This window comes from Schistocerca serialis, chromosome 5 (assembly GCF_023864345.2).
Source record: "Schistocerca serialis cubense isolate TAMUIC-IGC-003099 chromosome 5, iqSchSeri2.2, whole genome shotgun sequence".
NCBI lineage: Eukaryota > Metazoa > Arthropoda > Insecta > Orthoptera > Acrididae > Schistocerca > Schistocerca serialis.
The window spans coordinates 582964136-582983388 of NC_064642.1; the positions used below are offsets into that span (position 1 = coordinate 582964136).

Sequence of the window (19253 nt, forward strand, 5' to 3'; positions counted from 1 at the left end):
GGTTTGACGTATCAACTTGAAATTGATGACATATAAAAGTTATATGGTCCCTTGTGGATGTAAGATAGTGAAGCTTCCCAGTTAATGCAATCAAAAGCTATGGATGTTTATGTAATATATTTTGATTCTCCCAAACTCACTTTTCGAAATCTAAAGGGTACTTCCCACTGACCAAGAAACATGGTTTCACATTACAACCAAAGTAATAAAATCCGAAAATTGTTACTCTTTAACTACATCACACGAAAAAACTTTTTTTTGTCATTTGTTATCCGACTGTCTGCCCGCCCGTTTGCTAAGACCAGGAACTGGTAGGCGTACCAAGTTGAAACTTATGTCAGATACTAAGGTCTGTGGTCCAGTAGTGGTGTAATAAACGTTAGTATCTAAGTCATGCAATCAAAAGATATGGCCATTTATGCCAAATATTTTGATACTCGTAAAGTCACTCATTAAAACCTACAGGCTACTTCCTCTTGACCTTGAATCATGAAATTTGCCAATAAGCGTGGTTTCGCAGTACAACCGAAGGAAAAAAATCCGATAGTTGTTAATCGCTAATTGTATCACACGAAAAAATATTTCTTTTGCCATTTGTTATCTGACTTCAAACTTGAGAATGAAACATTTATGAACGTCTTGAAATCACGGGGACCAATATCTTGCGAGTATGAATGTCGATAACAGACAAAAACTGCGCCGGTCGCTGTGGCCGAGCGGTTGTAGGCGCTTCAATCTGGAACCGCGCAACCGCTACACTAGCAGGGTCGAATCGTTCTTCGGGAATGGATGTGTGTGATGTCCTTAGGTTAATTAGGTTTAAGTAGTTCTTAGTTGTAGGGGACTGATGACCTCAGATGTTAAGTCCCACAGTGATCAGAGCCATTTGAACCCTTTTTTTTTTCATTTTTGACAAAAACTGTCTAGATCCTCGCTACACACACACACACACACACATATATATATATATATATATATATATATATATATATATATATATATATATATATATATATATATATGGTGGAGAAAAACTGCGTCACGAAATTTTAACCCTGGATAGCTGATGCCAGTAGCAACCAAAATTACTAATGTTGAGTAGGTCGACAAATCACCATTTCTAAACTACAGAAACCTGGCGCCACGCGCTCTGATTGGCTGTGGAGACAAACAGCAAGACGTATTCGACACGTGTGCGTATCACGTTGTTGCAGGGACGTTTGTCTGTGTGAACCGACAACCATAGCGCAGCCCGTCAACCGACGAACAGAAACAGGGCTAATCGGAGCACGTGGCGCCAAGTTTCCGTAGTTTCAAAATGGTGCGTTGTCGACCTACACAACATTAGTAATTTTGGTTCCTACTGGCGTCAGCTAACCGGGCTTAAAATTTCGTGACACAATTTTTCTCCACCCTGTTTACATCGTGAGATTTCTCATAACTGTGCTCTGGCAAATAATGTGTACACCCTAGGGAACAAAGAACCAGGCCAATTGAACCTAAGGTGTCCACAGATGATGTTAACAGTAATGTTAACAGTAGTGGGAGACAACATAGTTTAATTAGTCTGGTGTAACACGTAAGCATGTGATGATAGTGCACTAAACATCATACGAAACGCACGGCCTGTATTGACTTTTCAGGCCACGAATGAAATGGTTGAAAATCTGCTCAGTAACTGTAGGCTACCGCAGCGTGAACTAGACTTAAGAAAGTCCAGTGGGGAGACACCTGATACGCGGACGCCGGCTCACCTCAGGAATGTTTACCACCTGGGCACGGACAGCCTTGGCTCGTATGGAAGTCGCCGGACAAGCTGTGCGCAGGTGTTGGCGGCGACACTGCCGCCGTCTGGAGACATAGGGCTTCCCACAAAAGTTGCCCTACTTCACTGTGGAGTGTAACAAACCGCTTCACACACGCTTCGGTGCCGACGGAGCGATTCGTTCTGCACTAAAACCAAACGTGTAGTGGCAAAAATGTTCAACTGGCCTGATCCTGGACAAATATCACTAGTAAACAATCCGCAACTGAGCATTACAGTACGCTTTGAAAAAACCGTTTCAGCTGTAAGGATTTTTTTTTTCAGTGCTTCGACCACGACCGGCATCGGGCTATTACAAGCGTATCATTTTCTATCATCCTGAAAATAAACAAAAGGCCGAAGCTAGCAATAGTTTTTGCACGCAGTAGTACACACGAGAAAATAAAAAAAAGGTTTAGCTATCTACCATTTTGCTTAGCAGACAACTCGTGTCAAAGGCACGTTATTCCGCGTCGCCATATGCGTCCCCCCTAAATTAGAAATTTTCATGCCACTTATGAAAAGAAAAAAAAATCATCGTGTTTTTCAGTTTATACAAATTAAATAATAATGGCGTGTGACGAGGGCCTCCCGTCGGGTAGACCGCTCCCCTGGTGCAACCTTACGATTTGATGCCACTTCGGCGATTTGCGCGTCGATGGGGATGAAATGATGATGGTTAGGACAACACAACACCCAGTCTCTGAGCGGAGAAAATCTCCTACCCAGCCGGGAATCGAACCCGGGCCCTTAGGATTGACAGTCCGTCGCGATGACCACCCAGCTACCGGGGGCGGACTTTCATGTCGCCGGTTTCCAGTTAGGAGTTCTACAACCCTTCTCTACCTCCCCTGTTCAGTACGTTCCTTTACCTCATAATGTACTCTTAACGATTTTGTGCATTTTTTTGTATTTTTGTTTCTTTTGTGTGTATAGCATTAATTCAAATACTGAACGGGCGAGCTAGATGGACAGGCGTTATTCTTCCCGTCAACTGATGGCAGTACTTTTGCCACTCTGGTTTACTAGTTTGCTTCTTCCTTCGTGTACGCTTCTCCGTGCTCTGCGCTCGCTGGTGGTACGCCGCGTCTTATGCTATCACGGCGCTCGGTATCACAGCGCAAGATGTTAAGTGTCCTGGTGTTCGTTTCATATTTCTTTGCCCAGGCACTTGTCCGTTGTATAGTCTGGTGTCGCTTTGGTACTGACTTACGTTTTATCGCACACCTACGTTGACTGCTGTTTCCTACAAATATTATACAGTACTTCTTTTTTGTTTTCTCATGTAAAAATGATTATTAGCTTCGGTCTCTTGTTTATTTTCAGTATCACACATGATGGGCATGTAACAGCCCGAAACTGCGCATGGTCTAACCACTGGAAAAAAAACCTTACAACTGTAGCGGTATTTTCAACTTCTGCAAGTGTCATTTGAGTATATGGCGTCAATACAGTATCTACTATGTCGCATTTTAATTAGCCTTCAATCGTTATAGCCTTATTTATTTCATCCAGTTAGTATTAAATTCAATTCTTTCTGGTAAACAATATAGTTTAGGTTATTCTCCAGCGAGTAAATACAAAAGTAAACGTATCAGCGGCATGCTAAACACAGTCATATTACTGAGTGATGCGATATAACGGGAAAGCCACTGAACTCTGCTTAACGGGACATGCTCGAGAAAATGACCAAAAATTAAAAAAAAAATTTTGGCCTATAGAAAAGAGAATTTCATCCTGATTTCAAAAATGTGTAGTTCATGGGCATTATCATTTTCCGTTCGTTGTAAAATTGAGGTTAAACGTAATGTTGCACAGGGGCCACGCCCATCTGTCAGTTTGAAGTGCGTCAGAATACCTGATCCATTATTTTATTCTTTCGTTTCTTCCGTCGTTAGTTACGGATCGTTAACACAGGTGTATTCTAGAAAGCACTGACTCCCAGAACCAAAGTACAGGCATGTCATGGTTCGAATGTAAACAAAGATCTGAGAATATATGATTTCAGAATGACATACGTGTGTGGTTTTGTAGTTACTGTGTGTTGTTTTGTTTCTGTGTGCGTATTTACTGTGCTAAAAATGCCGAGAGTAAAGAAATTAAGCCCCAATCGAAAGCTTTGCGGCAACCAGTTCCAAACAGCCGAATAATAACATCAATTGCTTCAAAAGTCGCCTGCAGAAACTGTGTCTACAGGAAGTGCATCTAGACGTAAGCTTTCACTTTCTCAATGTAATAAGAACAAGCATAGTAGTATTGTGAGCAGCAGTAACGACGGAAATGTTATTGTAAACCTAAATATGCTGTCAAGACTTTTGAAGAGTGCTGTGAAATGTAAGTACTCCAATTGTGAAGATAATATTGACGTTTCTGAGGACATTTCAGCAAGGAAGGGAATTTCAAGTCGGTTAGTGACTGCCTATAACTCGCCTAAGATGCACAGTGATACTATGACAAAGCCAGTAACTGATAGTCGACATTACAGAGTAAATATTCAGCTTGCTTATGCAATGCGATGTATTGGAAGGGGAAAGAGAGCTGCCCAGACTTTTTGTGCAGTGATGGATTTCCCTCCACCTCCGCTGAGGTTTGACAGATACAGTAAATCAATACATAATGCTTTATGTGGTGTAAGTGAATATTCAATGAGAAGAGCAGCAGAAGAATGTCTGAGAACACAGACATTGTAGGAGCATCTGATGGATCTTGGCAGAAGAGAGGTCATACTTCTCTGAATGAGGTTGTAACTGCCACATTTATTGGAACTGGTAAGATACTAGATAATGAATGTCTAACAAAGCACTACCAGTATTGTTCAAGGAAATTTATTGGCACCCATGTTTGTGTAAACGACTTTGATGGCCCAAGTGGAAACATGGAAACGTAAGGAGTTCTAAACATTTTTAGAAGATCAGAGGTCAGTCGTGGTGTGAGGTATGTGGGCTACCTTGGGGATGGAGACTGTAAAGGACATATTACTGTTGTTAATGACAGACCACATGGGGCCACTCTGATAGAAAAACTTGAATGTGTTGGGAATATACAAAAAAGAGCTCGGCTGGATAAATTATGTAAAGAGTACAGTGGGAAAAACTGTTAGCCGGCCGGTGTGGCCGAGCGGTTCTAGGCGCTTCAGTCTGGAACTGTGCGACCGCTACGGTCGCAGGTCCGAATCCTGCCTCGGCCATGGATGTGTGAGATGTCCTTAGGTTAGTTAGGTTTAAATAGTTGTAAGTTCTAGTTGTAAGTTCGTTCATCCTTCTTCCCGATGATTCTTCCCGTGTGAGGCCATCCACACGTTGTCTCCGGGTCATGTTACGTCCCATAGTGCTCAGAGCTATTTGAACCATTTTTTTGGAAAAACTGTTAGACGTACATAGGCGGTCCAGATCGCCTTACAAAAAGTGAAATCGATTTTTTGACTCAGTACTATGGACTAGCAATAAGGAGAAATGTAGGAGATTTGGAGAACATGAGATGATCTGTTTAGGCAACATGGTTTCACATAGTGTCAACAGATGAAACCCCACAGCATGGTTTGTGTCCAAAAGATGAAGATTCGTGGTGCAAGTGGTGCAATGCTCTGCAGCGTGCTCCCACGCTGGCCACAAAGTTGGTAAACAGTCCTTGTGGTAGGGCTTTCCATTCCTCCACCAGTGCAGTTGGCAGTTGCTGGATGATCGTTGGTGCATGCGGACGTGCTGCTGTACGTCTCTCAAGTCATCCCAAACGTGTTCGATGGGAAACGGACAGGCCGGTCCATTCGCCGAATATCCTCACGTTCCAAGGACTCCTCCACGTTCGCAGGTCGGTATGGTCGTGTGTTGTCCACTATAAAAATGAAGTCAGGGCCGGATGCACCCCTGGGATGCGTACATGGGGAAGAAGTACAGCGTCACAATAACGTTGACCGGTAAGCGTATTGTGTTCAAAGATTTAGAGATCATTACTCCAATGCACAATACACTTCCACACGCCACGACACCTGGACCACAAAAAACAGTCTTGTTCAACAGTGTTCCAGGATGCATTACGTGCTCAGACCTCTCGCCATATGAGACTACGTCCAGAATCACTACTCAGGCTTAATCTGCTCTCCCAGCCGAGAAGAGCACGCAACCGAACTCTTCGTTGGTTCAGTCCCTATGGTCTTGACGCTGAAAACGTTGAGACCGATGTTCGGCAGTCGACAGAACACAACGTAAGTTCGTCGGCCAAAGAGACCGCCCTCAAGCAGTCCCAGAGCCACTATGGAGCGTGAGATTGCGTGCCTTGCAGCTCTGTTACGTGTGGTTGCAACTGCTGTTGGTCGTGGGTACCTTCTTCCCTGCTGCAGAATGTAGCAGTCATCTGCTACTGTAGCTGGCCGTGGTCGACCAACTCCTCTCTATCGAGTAGCAGCACCCATGGTTTGGAATGCTCTCCATGCACGCGAAACAATGGTGCGAGCATTACGAAACTCCTGGGCTACACTCGTCACACTTCATCCTTCTTCCCGATTATTCTTCCCGTATGAGGCCATCCACACGCTGTCTCCGGGTCATGTTGTAATGAAAATTCCGCAACAGCGCAGCGTAACCAAGTCAGAGATTGACACACACTGTCTTTTCCCGTTCCTTCAACTGCCTCGTGTTGCTGGGCCAGTCCCTTTTGGTGATACAGTGACGCTGACTTCACGCCATGTGACGTCGAACTTTCTGTGCACGACTGAGAGAATTCTGCCAACGCTCTGTCCCATTTTCATTCATTTCCACCGATTATGAGCTGTATATCGACTCGTGCTACACCTTGTGTTTAAATTGCATTGGTTTTCCTTTTCTTCCCCTGACATGTTTGTTTGATATGTTGTCTGTCATTAAGTGGCTGCTTGTTTGTCTTTTCCCTCTGCTATCGATATCTGGGTTTTGCTTCCGGGAAACTGCTATGTAGGAAGTGAGATCTTTGACAGGTGGTAACTTCGTGTGGTGGCGTGGAAGTAGGGGCGTGCGCTCAGAGAGTCTGGTGGATACGCGAGGGCAGTGTGGCTCGCCAGCGCGGACCAGAGATGGTCGGTTGTACCGAGTCGCCACGTGATGTATGTCGGTTGTGTGTTACGAGCGGGTCGAGTTGACGGAAGAGCTCCTCGCGGGTTGGTTGTATACACAATCGCCCCACGACTAGTTGCTGTTCATTTAACCTTGGTGGGACGTTAAGAAGCTTCTTTCAGTCCTCCGTTTCAATACTGGAGTTTAAAAACGAGACACCTAACGTGAAGGAGCGGTCACTACCCGTCAACGTTGCACAGAAGACGTGAACTCCGGTGACAGAGCGTGTTGTCGCGTGACCGTGGCGTGTTGGGTACACTGGCGACGCGTGTGCGGTCGGATGTGTGGATCCTTGCCATCGGAGGTCGTGTACTGCCTGTTCGAGCATAATTGCAAGTTTAAGTCTGTGGAAGGTTTAATCATTAAGTAATAAGTTTGCGTAACCAGTGTCTCTTCTGCCTTGTGGCCTCAGCCGATCGGGTTTCCTGTCCCCGGCATCGGTGTAATTGAAGACAGTGATCTATCCTCCTCCTCTCGTTACTGTCCGATGGGAGGTGTAGTTTTGGCAGTTTAATTGTTTCGCTATTCTGTCGTGTGTGATGAGTAAATTCATGCTTCTTCTTGGTTGATCATGAGGTCGCTCATTCAGGACTGTGTGGTGTAATGTTACCTTGCACGAGATTAGCTCTAATTCTGTCAGCAAGTTAAGCCATCTTATTACAAGTTTCCACTGACTAAAAGTCAGTGCAGTGACCAGCCTGAGAGTGGCAATTGTGTTTACGGGCGTATTTAAATTGGTCAGTATTCTGCCTAGCCTGAGCACCCCTGAGTGGGTGATTTTTGGCCGCCTTACACGGATCCGTCATATCTGTGATGTTCTAATATTCCAGGACACTTTTGTTGAAAACCTTTTAAATTCCTCCATTCCTTTATTGCCATTAATCGTGTGTTTGCTGAGACCTTAGATTTTTTTTTAATGGCGGTGTTGGTAGCTTCACTACCTCACCGTACTTTATTAACAGAGTTCTGTATTTACTTTAGTATCCTGTTTACTAATGTTCTTTAAATCTTTTAAATTGTTATATTGTTATAAATTACATGATTGCCGTTAGCGGCGTGTTTTGAAAGGCTGTTATTGCCGTACTGTTAGCTTATGTGTGTGTGTGTGGTTTTTTTTTTAAATAAATTTTTAGACTGTTGCATTTCTATAAATTACTTGATTGCCGTTAGCGGCGTGTTTTGAAAGGTTGTTTATTGCCGTACTGGTAGTTTCTGTAAGATATGAATAAAACATTTGTGTGTGAAAATCTCAACTCGACAGTAAACTACTAGAAATTTGGCCCCGTTTCCCAAACTGTGGTGTGGCTTGTACTAACCGTAGCCACTATGTGTGTCAGAGTAGTTAACATGTTATGTTACTTTACCTATCTTGTCCTTAGGTTTTGCAGAGCAGTGTATGAGCCGCCAGTGTACAGCTGTTACAAGAGTTGTTGTGTGGATGTGCGACGCTATAAGTGGGGGACAATGGAGCGTGAGTGAACGTGCCGGTGGTACGGGCTTAGTCGGCCATCGCTGGCCAGTGTAAGGCGATCCAGCGTGCGGCGGGTGGCGGGCAGCCGATACGGCTGGCCAGGTGGGCCACAAACAGCCGCAGCTGCCCGCCTGTTCTGTTCAGGGCTGTGCCGCACGGTGTGGTGTCCAGTCACCGGGCGATCACTTTCGGCGCCACTCGCTCAGCTGAATATTTAAAGTAGGCGCGGAAAGCTGTGTTACCGTTCGGCGCGAGCCCGCCCCACTGCTTCGGTTCCGTCTGCAGAGAACGTCGTATACATCTGCACAGTGTTCAGACAAGCATCGTGTCTGCTCCTGGTTTCGAGAGTATGCTTATAAAATTCAGATTTTCCACGAAATGAGGTCATACGATTATGAACTGCAACAAGGGACGAGGAAGTTAACGGTGACGTGCAAGCAGATGGGATATCCCACGTCACGAGACAAGGGCCGGCGGCACACACCAAGAACTGGTTAACGTTATTTTGCGCTCTGAGCGCTCTCCAGCGGCAGTTGTCGGCTTTATTCGGCTCGCACACCACGCAGTTCGTTCACGAAAATGGGCGCGCGTATAATTCCTACATTAGCTCGATCACAACGCACATTTTTTTTCTCCTGACGATTTGCTAATCATGTTGTTCTGTCTGTGGTGTACATAAATAAAAACTTAAACATCTTTGAACGCGTAGAAACACAAAAAGATATTGTCCCTCATGAAGGATGTCAGCTTATAAAAGTTCACCAATGCGAAAAAATCCCTGCAGAAAATATTTCTGTTAATTTCATAGTAACCATCCACAACGTTTTAGAATATAAGAAGGTAAAAAAAAAAGAAATTGTTACAGTGGGCCGCGAATCCCCTTCGGATCCACACTCCGTTAGCGATCATAACACTTCAACCAATTACGCTACGTTGAAACGCAGCTTTTATTTGCATCGTATTTTATTTACAAGCTTCTAAAGGCGTTAATAGCCGAAACTGCACGACTTGTCAGGTGTTCGAGGAGTGCTGTGGTGAATGTCTTCAAAACGTGGCGAAACCAAGGTGAAACCACGTCCAGACGTCGTGGGTTTGGGCGTCCACTTCTCATTACAGGTGCCGAACGTCTTAGGCTGGGCAGACTGGTGAAACAGGACAGGCGGCGAACTGTGGCGGAACTAACATCAGACTTTAACTCTGGGCAGAGTACAAGTCTGTCTGGACACACAGTACTCCTAACGATCGGTCTTCGCAGCCGACGACCAAAACATGCGTCAATGTTAACACCACCACGTCGGCAACTACGACTGAAATGGGCACGTGATCATCGGCACTGGACGTTGTCGTAGTAGTAGAGCGTTGCATGGTCTGATGAATCCCGACACCTTCACCATGCCGATTGGAGGGTGAGAATCCGTCGGTTTTCAGGCGAACAGCTCCTTGACGGTTCTACTGCGGAATGGAGACAAGCTGGCGGCGGCTCCATTACGCTCTGGGGAACATTGCCGTGAGTCTAAATGGATCCACTGGAGCTCGCGCATGGCCCCATTACGGCCAAGGATTATCGTACACTGGTTAAAATTGTACCAGATGTTCATACCTCGGCGGAAGAACTACGACCCATGCCATTTAACCTTGCGACGACTAGTATTTCTATCTTTGTTTATGGATAGAATATCCAAATAAAAATCAGAAGAACCTCTCTAGAAAAGTTCCAGGCTATTTTCAAAACATTTTGTACTCTTCAGATCTTGAAATCCCGTAGATGCAAAACGTTTGCTTCACTTTCCTGTTCGAGTCATGAGAGATCCATCTCGAACAAAGAAAAACCGATCGTCTCTCTATTCTCATCTCGTAACTTTAATCAGTATTACAATATTATAAACAAGAGACGATGTATGGCACCAGTCACACACACACACACACACACACACACACACACACACAAAGGCACGTACGCAAACAACCATGCGCTCATGTTGCATTTTTCGTAACATTTCGATAGTTACTGCGCTCTTCAGTCACTGAGAAAACTAATGCTGGACATGCTTGTCATCTGATCTGCAATTCTCTGAGGCAAAAATTGCAGTGAACGGACGTTTATAACCGTGATCTGTTATGGTAGCGACAGCGTTCTGTCCGTTTTATGCCCGAGTTCGAACGTCAAGGGAAAGGCGTATTATGGACCGCTGTTGAATCTGGGAATCGAGCTCGGATATAAAACGAAAAGTGCTGCGACGACAAACGTCGGGTGTGGTCATAAAATACGGTGCTGGGCTCTTCGTTGCCCGAGGGTCCTCGGAATCCAGACAGTGAAACTGCCCTACATTTCTGCTCGTAGCACTTCAAGGAGATGGTTCAGACAGTTACCGAACTATTACGCAAAATTCAATCAGATACCTGTGTACTTGTGCTTTAAAAGTCGCACTGAGACGCATGAAGATTCAAACGTTGCCTTCTTACGGAAAAGACAATTTTTCACTTTCCGAATTAATAGCACGCTACAGTTTTACAAGCAGTCAGTTGGCACGAATCGTAACTGTAAATACTGGTAAGCTATTCAGGAAAGAATTGTAATATTCATTTGTGATACGCTGCTATACATCTTGTTATATTCATCTCATATTTTCATTCAAGACACGTCGACGAGTATGAAGTATGTTTTGTGCATCTACCGATGTTGTCTCCACAGAGGATATTAGTTACACTGAAATGTCAGTTTCATGCTTTATCCAAAAAATTTACGAAACTGTGGAGTATAAACCATGACGATCGTATTATTAACTGACTGACTTGGTAGGAGTCGGGTGATGGGGAGCACGGTTGCGAAATCCAACGCTGCCCGTAGTAGTTACTATACTGCCGGAAAAAATATCGCAATACCAAGAAGTCGGCAGGCGCGTTTCAACATATGAAAGCTAGTGTCTGTTCAGCTTTTGTGCCAGCCGCATAAAAGTGACCACTATGAGCATGCATCAGGTTTGCTTTAAACGCACAGTCCGCCCCGATAGCTGAGTGGTCAAGTTGACTGTCTGTCATGCCAAGGGGCCCCGGTTCGGGGATTTTCTCCTCTTAGGGACTGGTTGTTGTGTTGTCATCATCATCTCATCCCCATCGACACGCAAGTCGCCGAAGTGGCGTCAACTCAAAAGACTTGCACCAGGCGACCGGTGTAACCGACGGGAGGCCCTAGCCACACGACTTTTCCATTTTTTTTTAAACACCCGCCGTAACGATCGTGATCGTTAGTTACAGTTGAGACTGCACGTAGTGAGCTGATGTAAATCAAGAAGGTCTTTAAGGCGACAAAGACACCATTGTCAACACCTCACTGAGTTTGAACTAGATTTTATGATAGGGCTACGAGAAGTTGGACGTTCCTTCTGCGATACTGCAGAAAGACTTGGATAGAATGTAGCCACTACACATGATGGTACATGACGCTCTCTACGTCACAAGCAGAAAGCAAGACGCCGTACTGTATTTGTCGTGTACAGCAGAAACCTGTAATCGGTGGGTTTTATAGTATACATCACGCCACGCCCTATATGCAATTTCAAAGCATCAGCACATTGAATGTCTGGAGAACGCGTCCTTATTGTTAAGATCTGTTGTAATAAACTGACGGGCAGCGTCATATTGGTAATTAACAAATTTTCATAGTTATTTTCGCCTTATAACTCGCGTGTGACGAAAGTAAGCCGGTTTAGGGCAATGAATAATTGAAGATGCATGGAAACATGCCGTCCTCATTACGATTTATTGTAATTAAATTTCAGTCACATTTCGGCGAGCCGGCCGTTGTCTCCGAGCGGTTCTAGGCGCTTCAGTCAGGAACAGCGCTGCTGCTACTGTTGCAGGTTCGAATCCTGCCTCGGGCATGGATGTGTGTGATGTTCTTATGTTGGTTAGGTTTAAGTAGTTCTAAGTCTAGCGCACTGATGACGTCAGATGCCCTCAGGGCCATCACAATCTGCCATCGCTCGATGTCTGACAGACCATGCGCTTCCCCATTCTACACAAGGACAGCACGTCCACTGATACTACACGCACCGTCCGTGTGTCTGAGTAGCAGTCATTCCTCGCCAGGTGACGCTGCTATCGCCTGGACGGGTTTATATCGAAAGTAGGTCAGAGGTCATAATGTTCTGGCTGTTCAATGTATAGTGCCCTTACGTGATTGAATGCAGTATTTTCAGTCGCATTAACAGTTCGAGTTAAAAAACTAAAAACCCGCCTTGATTGCGAAAAAAGCACGTAGTGTTAACCCAGGTTTCGGCGTAGATAACTACACCTTCTTCAGAACAACAATAAAACCCACAAGTGCCTAAGAGGACCTTTGTCAATGATTAAAAGAACACCTTAGCTATACATTTTTCCTTTTCTTTTTCGTTTATAAATGTATAGCTATGGTGTTCTTTTAATCATTGACAAGGGTCTTCTTAGGCGCTTGTGAGTTTTATTGTTGTTCTGAAGAAGGTGTAGTTATCTACGCTGAAACCTGGGTTAGCACTAGGTGCTTTTTTCGCAATCGAGGCGGGTTTTTAGTTTTTTAATATATTAACCAACGATTGCTGACGGGCTACGATGTCGAAGGTTCTTAAGTTCGAGTTACGTTTTCCCGTTTACTGGATTCAGGCGTTGTTAAATTAGCATTATTTGCAGAATCTGAGTGAATTGCCATAACAACAAAACTATTTCTGAATAGGAGGAATTTGTTAATAGCTGAAATAAATGTTTGTGTTAGAAAGTCTTTTTTTGAAGGTATTTGTCTGGAGTGTGTTTCGAATGTTTTGGGGCTGTGTCTTATCTGGCGGAGCACAAGAAGCTGACACAACACTATCTTCTTCTGAAGTTGAAACGAAGAGGGCGAAAACTGCTGCTTGGGCTTATTAAAGATGTGTTTTGATTTCCTTAGTATCAATTCCCTGTAATGCTGCTAGATTAAGTATCAGTACGCGAACTGAATCCTCTATTTGTTCTCAAGGATACCTCTAAAATACATCAACCTTCCCCCTATCTTTTTATAATATACACTATAAACGCATGATTGTCACCAACCTTACCCGAAAATCTGGTACACGACGTAGACGCCTTCATGGCGACCATGTTTCCCGACGGCAGTGGCATTTTTCAGCAAGATAATGCGCCATGTCACAAGGCCAAGAGTGTGATGGAATGGCTCAAGGAACAGAGCGGCGAGTGCAACTGTTGTACTGGACTCCCAACTGGCCAAAACCGAACCCGATCGAACCGAATGTGGCGTCAAAGCTCATCGCCCGCCTCCGCGTAATTTACGGGAATCAGGTGACTTGTGTGTGGAGGTGTGCTACTGTCTCTCTCCATGGACCAACCAAGGCCTCACTGCTTCTATGCCGCTGTTATCTGTGCCAAAGGTGTCTATTAGGTAGGCGCTCATAATGTTCTGGCTGATCAGTGTATCTTTACACAGTAACCGAAATTTGTAAGCACGAAAGAATGTTGTGCACTACGCGAATTGCTTTAAGGAACCTCCGGTTTGAGACAGTGATAGAGAGAGAGAGAGAGATTCGTCATTACCTGGAGGGGCTGCGTGCAGGGCCTGGGTCGGATGTTGGTGAGGTCTTCGTAGATGACATCGTTGGCAGCCGACACGTCGCACACCCTGTTCTGCGGAGACGCTTTGCATGACGTCACTAGGTTCGGCACCTTGCGGCGGTACCTGTAAACGTAACAGAATGGGTTGATGAAGGCACCTGACTCGTAAACAAGACGGTGGAGTAATCAGCGGTGTATCACGAAAATAGTTCGTCTACTGCTGAACTAGGCTTTCTAAGGGAAGCTTCAACGGTATCATAGGCATTGGATAAACCAAGGAAGACATCTTCCTCCGGGAACAACATTATCTCACTTATTCCTTTAACGCATACTTTGCCGTTAAACTGCTCTTTCATGCACCAAGCAAAACTTTAATTTACTGTTACAAAACTTACTAGGTATTGTCACCAAGCTGCACACAAGACCAACCATAAGTGAAGTGCAGTACTGAAAAAAATTGAATGGCTGCACGTAGTTCCATGTTTATTGCTACAAAACAATATTCACGCAGTTCCACGACAAGTGCAGTTGTCTCCAACGTACTTTACTGGGCATTTTTCTACTGGATTTTGGTATGCTCTCGCCTCGCTTCGACTTCTGAACTGACTTATCCAGCCATTTATGTAAGGAACTACTGAATAACGGTGCAACACTACATTTTTAATATTAACAGATCATTTCCAGACGTTACAAAAGCAATAAGAAAAAAAATCTAGGCTCGAACAAAGACGGAACATCTGACATTTGGAGTTGTCTGGCACTTATCCATTCAGCCATCCAGCGGCAAAAGTCAGTCAGAAGAAATAAAACTTGGAATCTTTAAGGTGTCATCAAGGTACCTGATGTTTTTGTTACTGCCTGCCAGTATTAAATACCGTCATAGTTTCAGACAGTCAAACTTCACTATGCTGAACTATCAAGGATTCAATAACACACTATTCCGATTCACTTTAGTGGCATGTACTGGAGTTGAGCAGTATTATCGGAGGATGTGTGACAAACCATTTCCACATCTAGAGGGACAACCGTTTTCACTATGGAAACGGTATGGTGATAGTAGACTCTCTTTAGTTATCTGCAGCATTTTCGTTTAGGTCATAAGCAGATGGATGAACAGCCGCAAGGATGTTTGTTCCGCGCTTCTGACGTGGTCCGCGTTGCCACCCTCTTGCTATTTTGTATCGCAGCTAAATGCACCACTGAGGGGCCCAAACTGGGGCAAACTAAACTGGAGTACCTTCTTCAATCTAGTAATTTTGAGAGGAGTATTCGACAATCATCTAATGTAATGAAGTAACATCGGTTGTCCGCCTACTCCCCTCCATCATTTTCTTCTCTGGGGTAATTGAAAGTTAAAACCCTCGCACACTGTTCTGTAGCTATAGAATAATTCAAGGAAGTAACTTGACGAAATGTCGCCATTTCCCCAGAAGTGACCAGTAATACAATCAGAGGCATCATACGGTGTCGCATCCCACGGGGAGAAGAGGACACATTTAGGTACTAAAGCTCGCACACATGGATGTAGTTGTGGTAGTTTTTAATTTTAGCTGTATACAGACTTACTGTATAGCGCAGGAGTCTTAGCTTGGAGTACGTATTGGAAGTTACATGATAAAATGTCACCATTTCCCCAGAAGTGACCAGCAATACAATCAGCGTCATCTTCCGGTGTCGCATCGCATGAGGAGAAGAAGATACATTTAGATACTAAAACTCGTACAAATGGATGTAGTTGTAGTAGTTTTTAATTTTTGTTGTATACAGACTTACTGTATAGGACAGGAGTTTTAGCTTGCAGTACGTATTGGAACGTTGGTGTTTATCACAGGAATTATACAACAGTAGCAACTTTCAAAATACCGTGCAAAACCAACAGTGAAGATACTCGAGAGAAGTATTAGCAACAATGTCACGTGCATATGGCAGCTTAATCACGAAGTGCACACGTCATCCGTTGAGCAAACAGCAAATATCCAAATGTGTGAGCAGTTCCAAAGCGTATATTAATTAATAGCGTAATATTTCTGACGTTACTTCGTAGACAAAAATAGTGGTTAGGTGACAATCTTTACGCATCACTTTCAGTATGTCATTCTCTTACATGAAGATTATTCAACAAATTACACATAAACAACATTACAACAAATTACACATAAACAACGTAGCAGGTTATTATGATACACTTGTGGAAGTACACGATAATATAGCACAAGGTAAAGCGTTCCAGTAAACATGGGTGAAGAACGAGCAGTTTGCGCGGTAATTGCGAATGTGTCGTTACGACCCCAACAAACTTCATGATTGTCCGAGTTAGTTCTAATGTATTTTAAACGCAAACTTTTTCAGTAGTTTCAAAACTAATAGGGCTCAAAGAACACGAATGACCTATTCAATACTACTTCAGCACATTACATGTTATATTTTACTGTGCAATCATAGCTGTTGAGATGTCGCGTGATATTCTCCCATTGAGATGCACTCATCTCTTAGTGCATCTGTCTCTGCCGCGAGTTGTTAATTCTTTCAAACATTCATAGATAACGTCGTTAAGCTTGAGAAGAAGGTACACTTCACTGCTGCTGTTCTTCAACCGTATGAGAGTGAGTTCTGTTCATTTCACTTTTGTGAGGATTCCAGACAGTATCAATTCCAGAAGATTAAGAACAAATGATCTTGAAGGCTATCCATCTTGGACCCCATTGTCGCGTTATACATTGCGAGACAAAAACAAGTCGAACATGGTCGTATGTCTATGTAACTTCATACAGATAAACACCATCGCTGAGTATGTAAATGACGAGAGTTGGAATTCTCTGTGAGAGGCAGTACGGCCACCAGGGTCCATTAGAGTTGTTCGCACTGAGTGCTGTTAACAGCCCTGGTAGGGTATATAAGGTGGGTGAACAGCATTAGATGTTGAGTAATTACTGTGAAGGACACGGAGCAATGGCGCTCACTCGAGTGTGACAGCGTTACCACCACCTGATCTGAAAGAGATCTACTTCATTCCGAAGCTCCATTTGGCCAGTTGGTCGGATCGTGCAGTATCCAGATTTCTGAGGCATTCGGATGTGACAGAGCCAGAAGCTGGTGCAAGTGGGGTCGTGAGGGCAGGCGTACACATCGTCAAGGATCCGGTCGACCACGTCTGACCACCGCAAGGGAGAATCGCCCAACTGTGAGCCAAGCACGGCGTAAAACCTTTTCACATCTGCACCTCATATACGAGACCAAGTAATAGATTCCCTGTAACATTCCGTGTCATCTCACACTGTTGGCTGGAGAGCTAGGAGCAGCCAGACTAGAGAATCATCGCCCCATACGTAGGCTATCGTTTTAACACAACACATGCTGCTTCGTCTGGAACGGTGCTGTGACCGGGAAGCATAAGCTGATGATAAATGGCGCCGCTAAGGGTTCAGCGATGAATTGCGGGGTTCTGTACTATCCCGCACGACCATCGTCAGAGAGTATGGTGGCAACATGGGACTAGGCGCCATACATACAATGTCTTGAAGAGGCACAGCTGTGTTACTCCTGACGTCATGGTTTAAGGATCTATCGGGTATAAATAATATTGGTAGTGATTGAGGGAACGCTGGGGGCACGATGTTACGTCACGGGCACGCCGCGTATTTCACGTGTTACCTCTCATGCGACAGGGTACTAGTGGCATTTTTCAGAAGGACAGCGCTCCTCCACACATGGCACTTTTTCCTATGTACCGCATGATGTTGAGATACTCCTGTAGCCTACAAGATCCCAGGTCTGTCCTCGTTAGAACAAGTGTGGGACCACTTCGAACGTCAAATGCGTCACAGTACCATTATGCATGGCCGCCAAGACCAGTTGTATCAGTGTTAGGCTAGCGTACTTGAGAGGAGGACGCTACGGCTTTATGACACACTTCTGAACTGAATCAGTGGATGCATGCACGGCACAGGAGAGGTGACGTCATTCTTATAAGTGGACTGCTTCTTTCAAGTTCTTTATAAATTTGACTGTACTTTGAAATCAGTGCAATAATACCAATACCATCTCAACCCAAAAAGTTCCGTTTCCTCCTCCCCTTCTGGGTTTTTCAGTGGTTTTTCTTTTTTTTTCCAAGAAGCGCTTATCGCCTTACATCAGCACCAGCATGTCCTGGTACAAGTAGCACATTCGCCAATGTTGCGCAAAGAGAATGTCCAGGCACAGTCTTGGTAGTTCCCAACTCGTCCATCAAGTTTGCCCCATTGAGACAATTCGCTAGTATTCCTAACCACTTATTCAATGGGAAATACTCTTGATGTCATAACTCATGAACAGCATGTGGGTTTACGACAAGCCGCGCGGGTTTAGCCTAGCGGACTAAGGCGCTGCAAAAATGGTTCAAATGGCTTTGAGCACTATGGGACTCAACATCTGAGGTCACCAGTCCCCTAGAACTTATAACCGCTTAAACCTAACTAACCTAAGGACATCACACACATATGGAGGCAGGATTCGAACCTGCGACCGTAGCGGTTCCAGACTGTAGCAACTAGAGCCGCTCGGCCACCCCGCCGGCTAAGGAGCTGTAGTCATGGACTGTGCGGCTGGTTAATTTAGGTTAAGTAGTGTGTAAGCTTAGGGACTGATGACCTTAGCAGTTGAGTCCCATAAGATTTCACACACATTTGAACATTTTTTTTTTTTTTTACGGCAAATTTGATCCAAACAGGTATGAGCTGAATGGAAAAGCTTACGCTACAAATACATTCCGTACTACAGGCAGTGGCGGCTCGAGTAGGACCCATGTTTACTGGACCAAATTTTGACTGTGTTATCCTAGGCTACAGTTTCAGCCCGATCAGTTTTAGCTACCCATTATGACACATCCGGTATTGCGTTCCCTGTACAGTTTAACACAGTTGGAGCGTTTAAGCAGAAGACGGCGACTCGCTTACCTGCAGAGTAGGACGGAGGCGGCGAGCACCGTGGCCAGCAGCAGAGCCGAACACAGCGCGATCATCGCCGTGGGCGGGATTCCGGGACCGCTGTGCAGCTCGGCGTCCAGCACCTGTGTGTACAGCACCACACGTCACCGCTACGTCAATAAGCTGCATGAAGCGATGCGATAATTGGTATGGAATAGCTGTATGGAACGGTTTCATTCCGGACTACTATTTTCAAAACAGAAATTCATTCCCATGTTTGACAACGCGTGCGCACATTATTGTTGTGGGAGCACAGATCCCTTTGGGGTGGCCGAGAGTTTCTAGGCGCTACAGTCTGGAACTGAGCGACCGCTACGGTCGCAGGTTCGAATCCTACTTCGGGCATGGATATGTGT

General features: G+C 44.7%; 1 protein-coding gene across 1 annotated transcript in view; it reads right to left on the reverse strand.

The window, feature by feature from the left end:
- LOC126481489 (uncharacterized) overlaps window positions 1-19253 on the reverse strand; it is a 160955-nt gene that overhangs the window by 24380 nt on the left and 117322 nt on the right. The window contains exons 3-4 of the mRNA XM_050105269.1: window positions 18868-18980; window positions 13919-14060 (exon numbers count right to left, since the gene is read on the reverse strand). Of these exons, the coding sequence (XP_049961226.1) occupies window positions 13919-14060; window positions 18868-18980 (255 nt within the window). The remainder of the gene's footprint in view (window positions 1-13918; window positions 14061-18867; window positions 18981-19253) is intronic.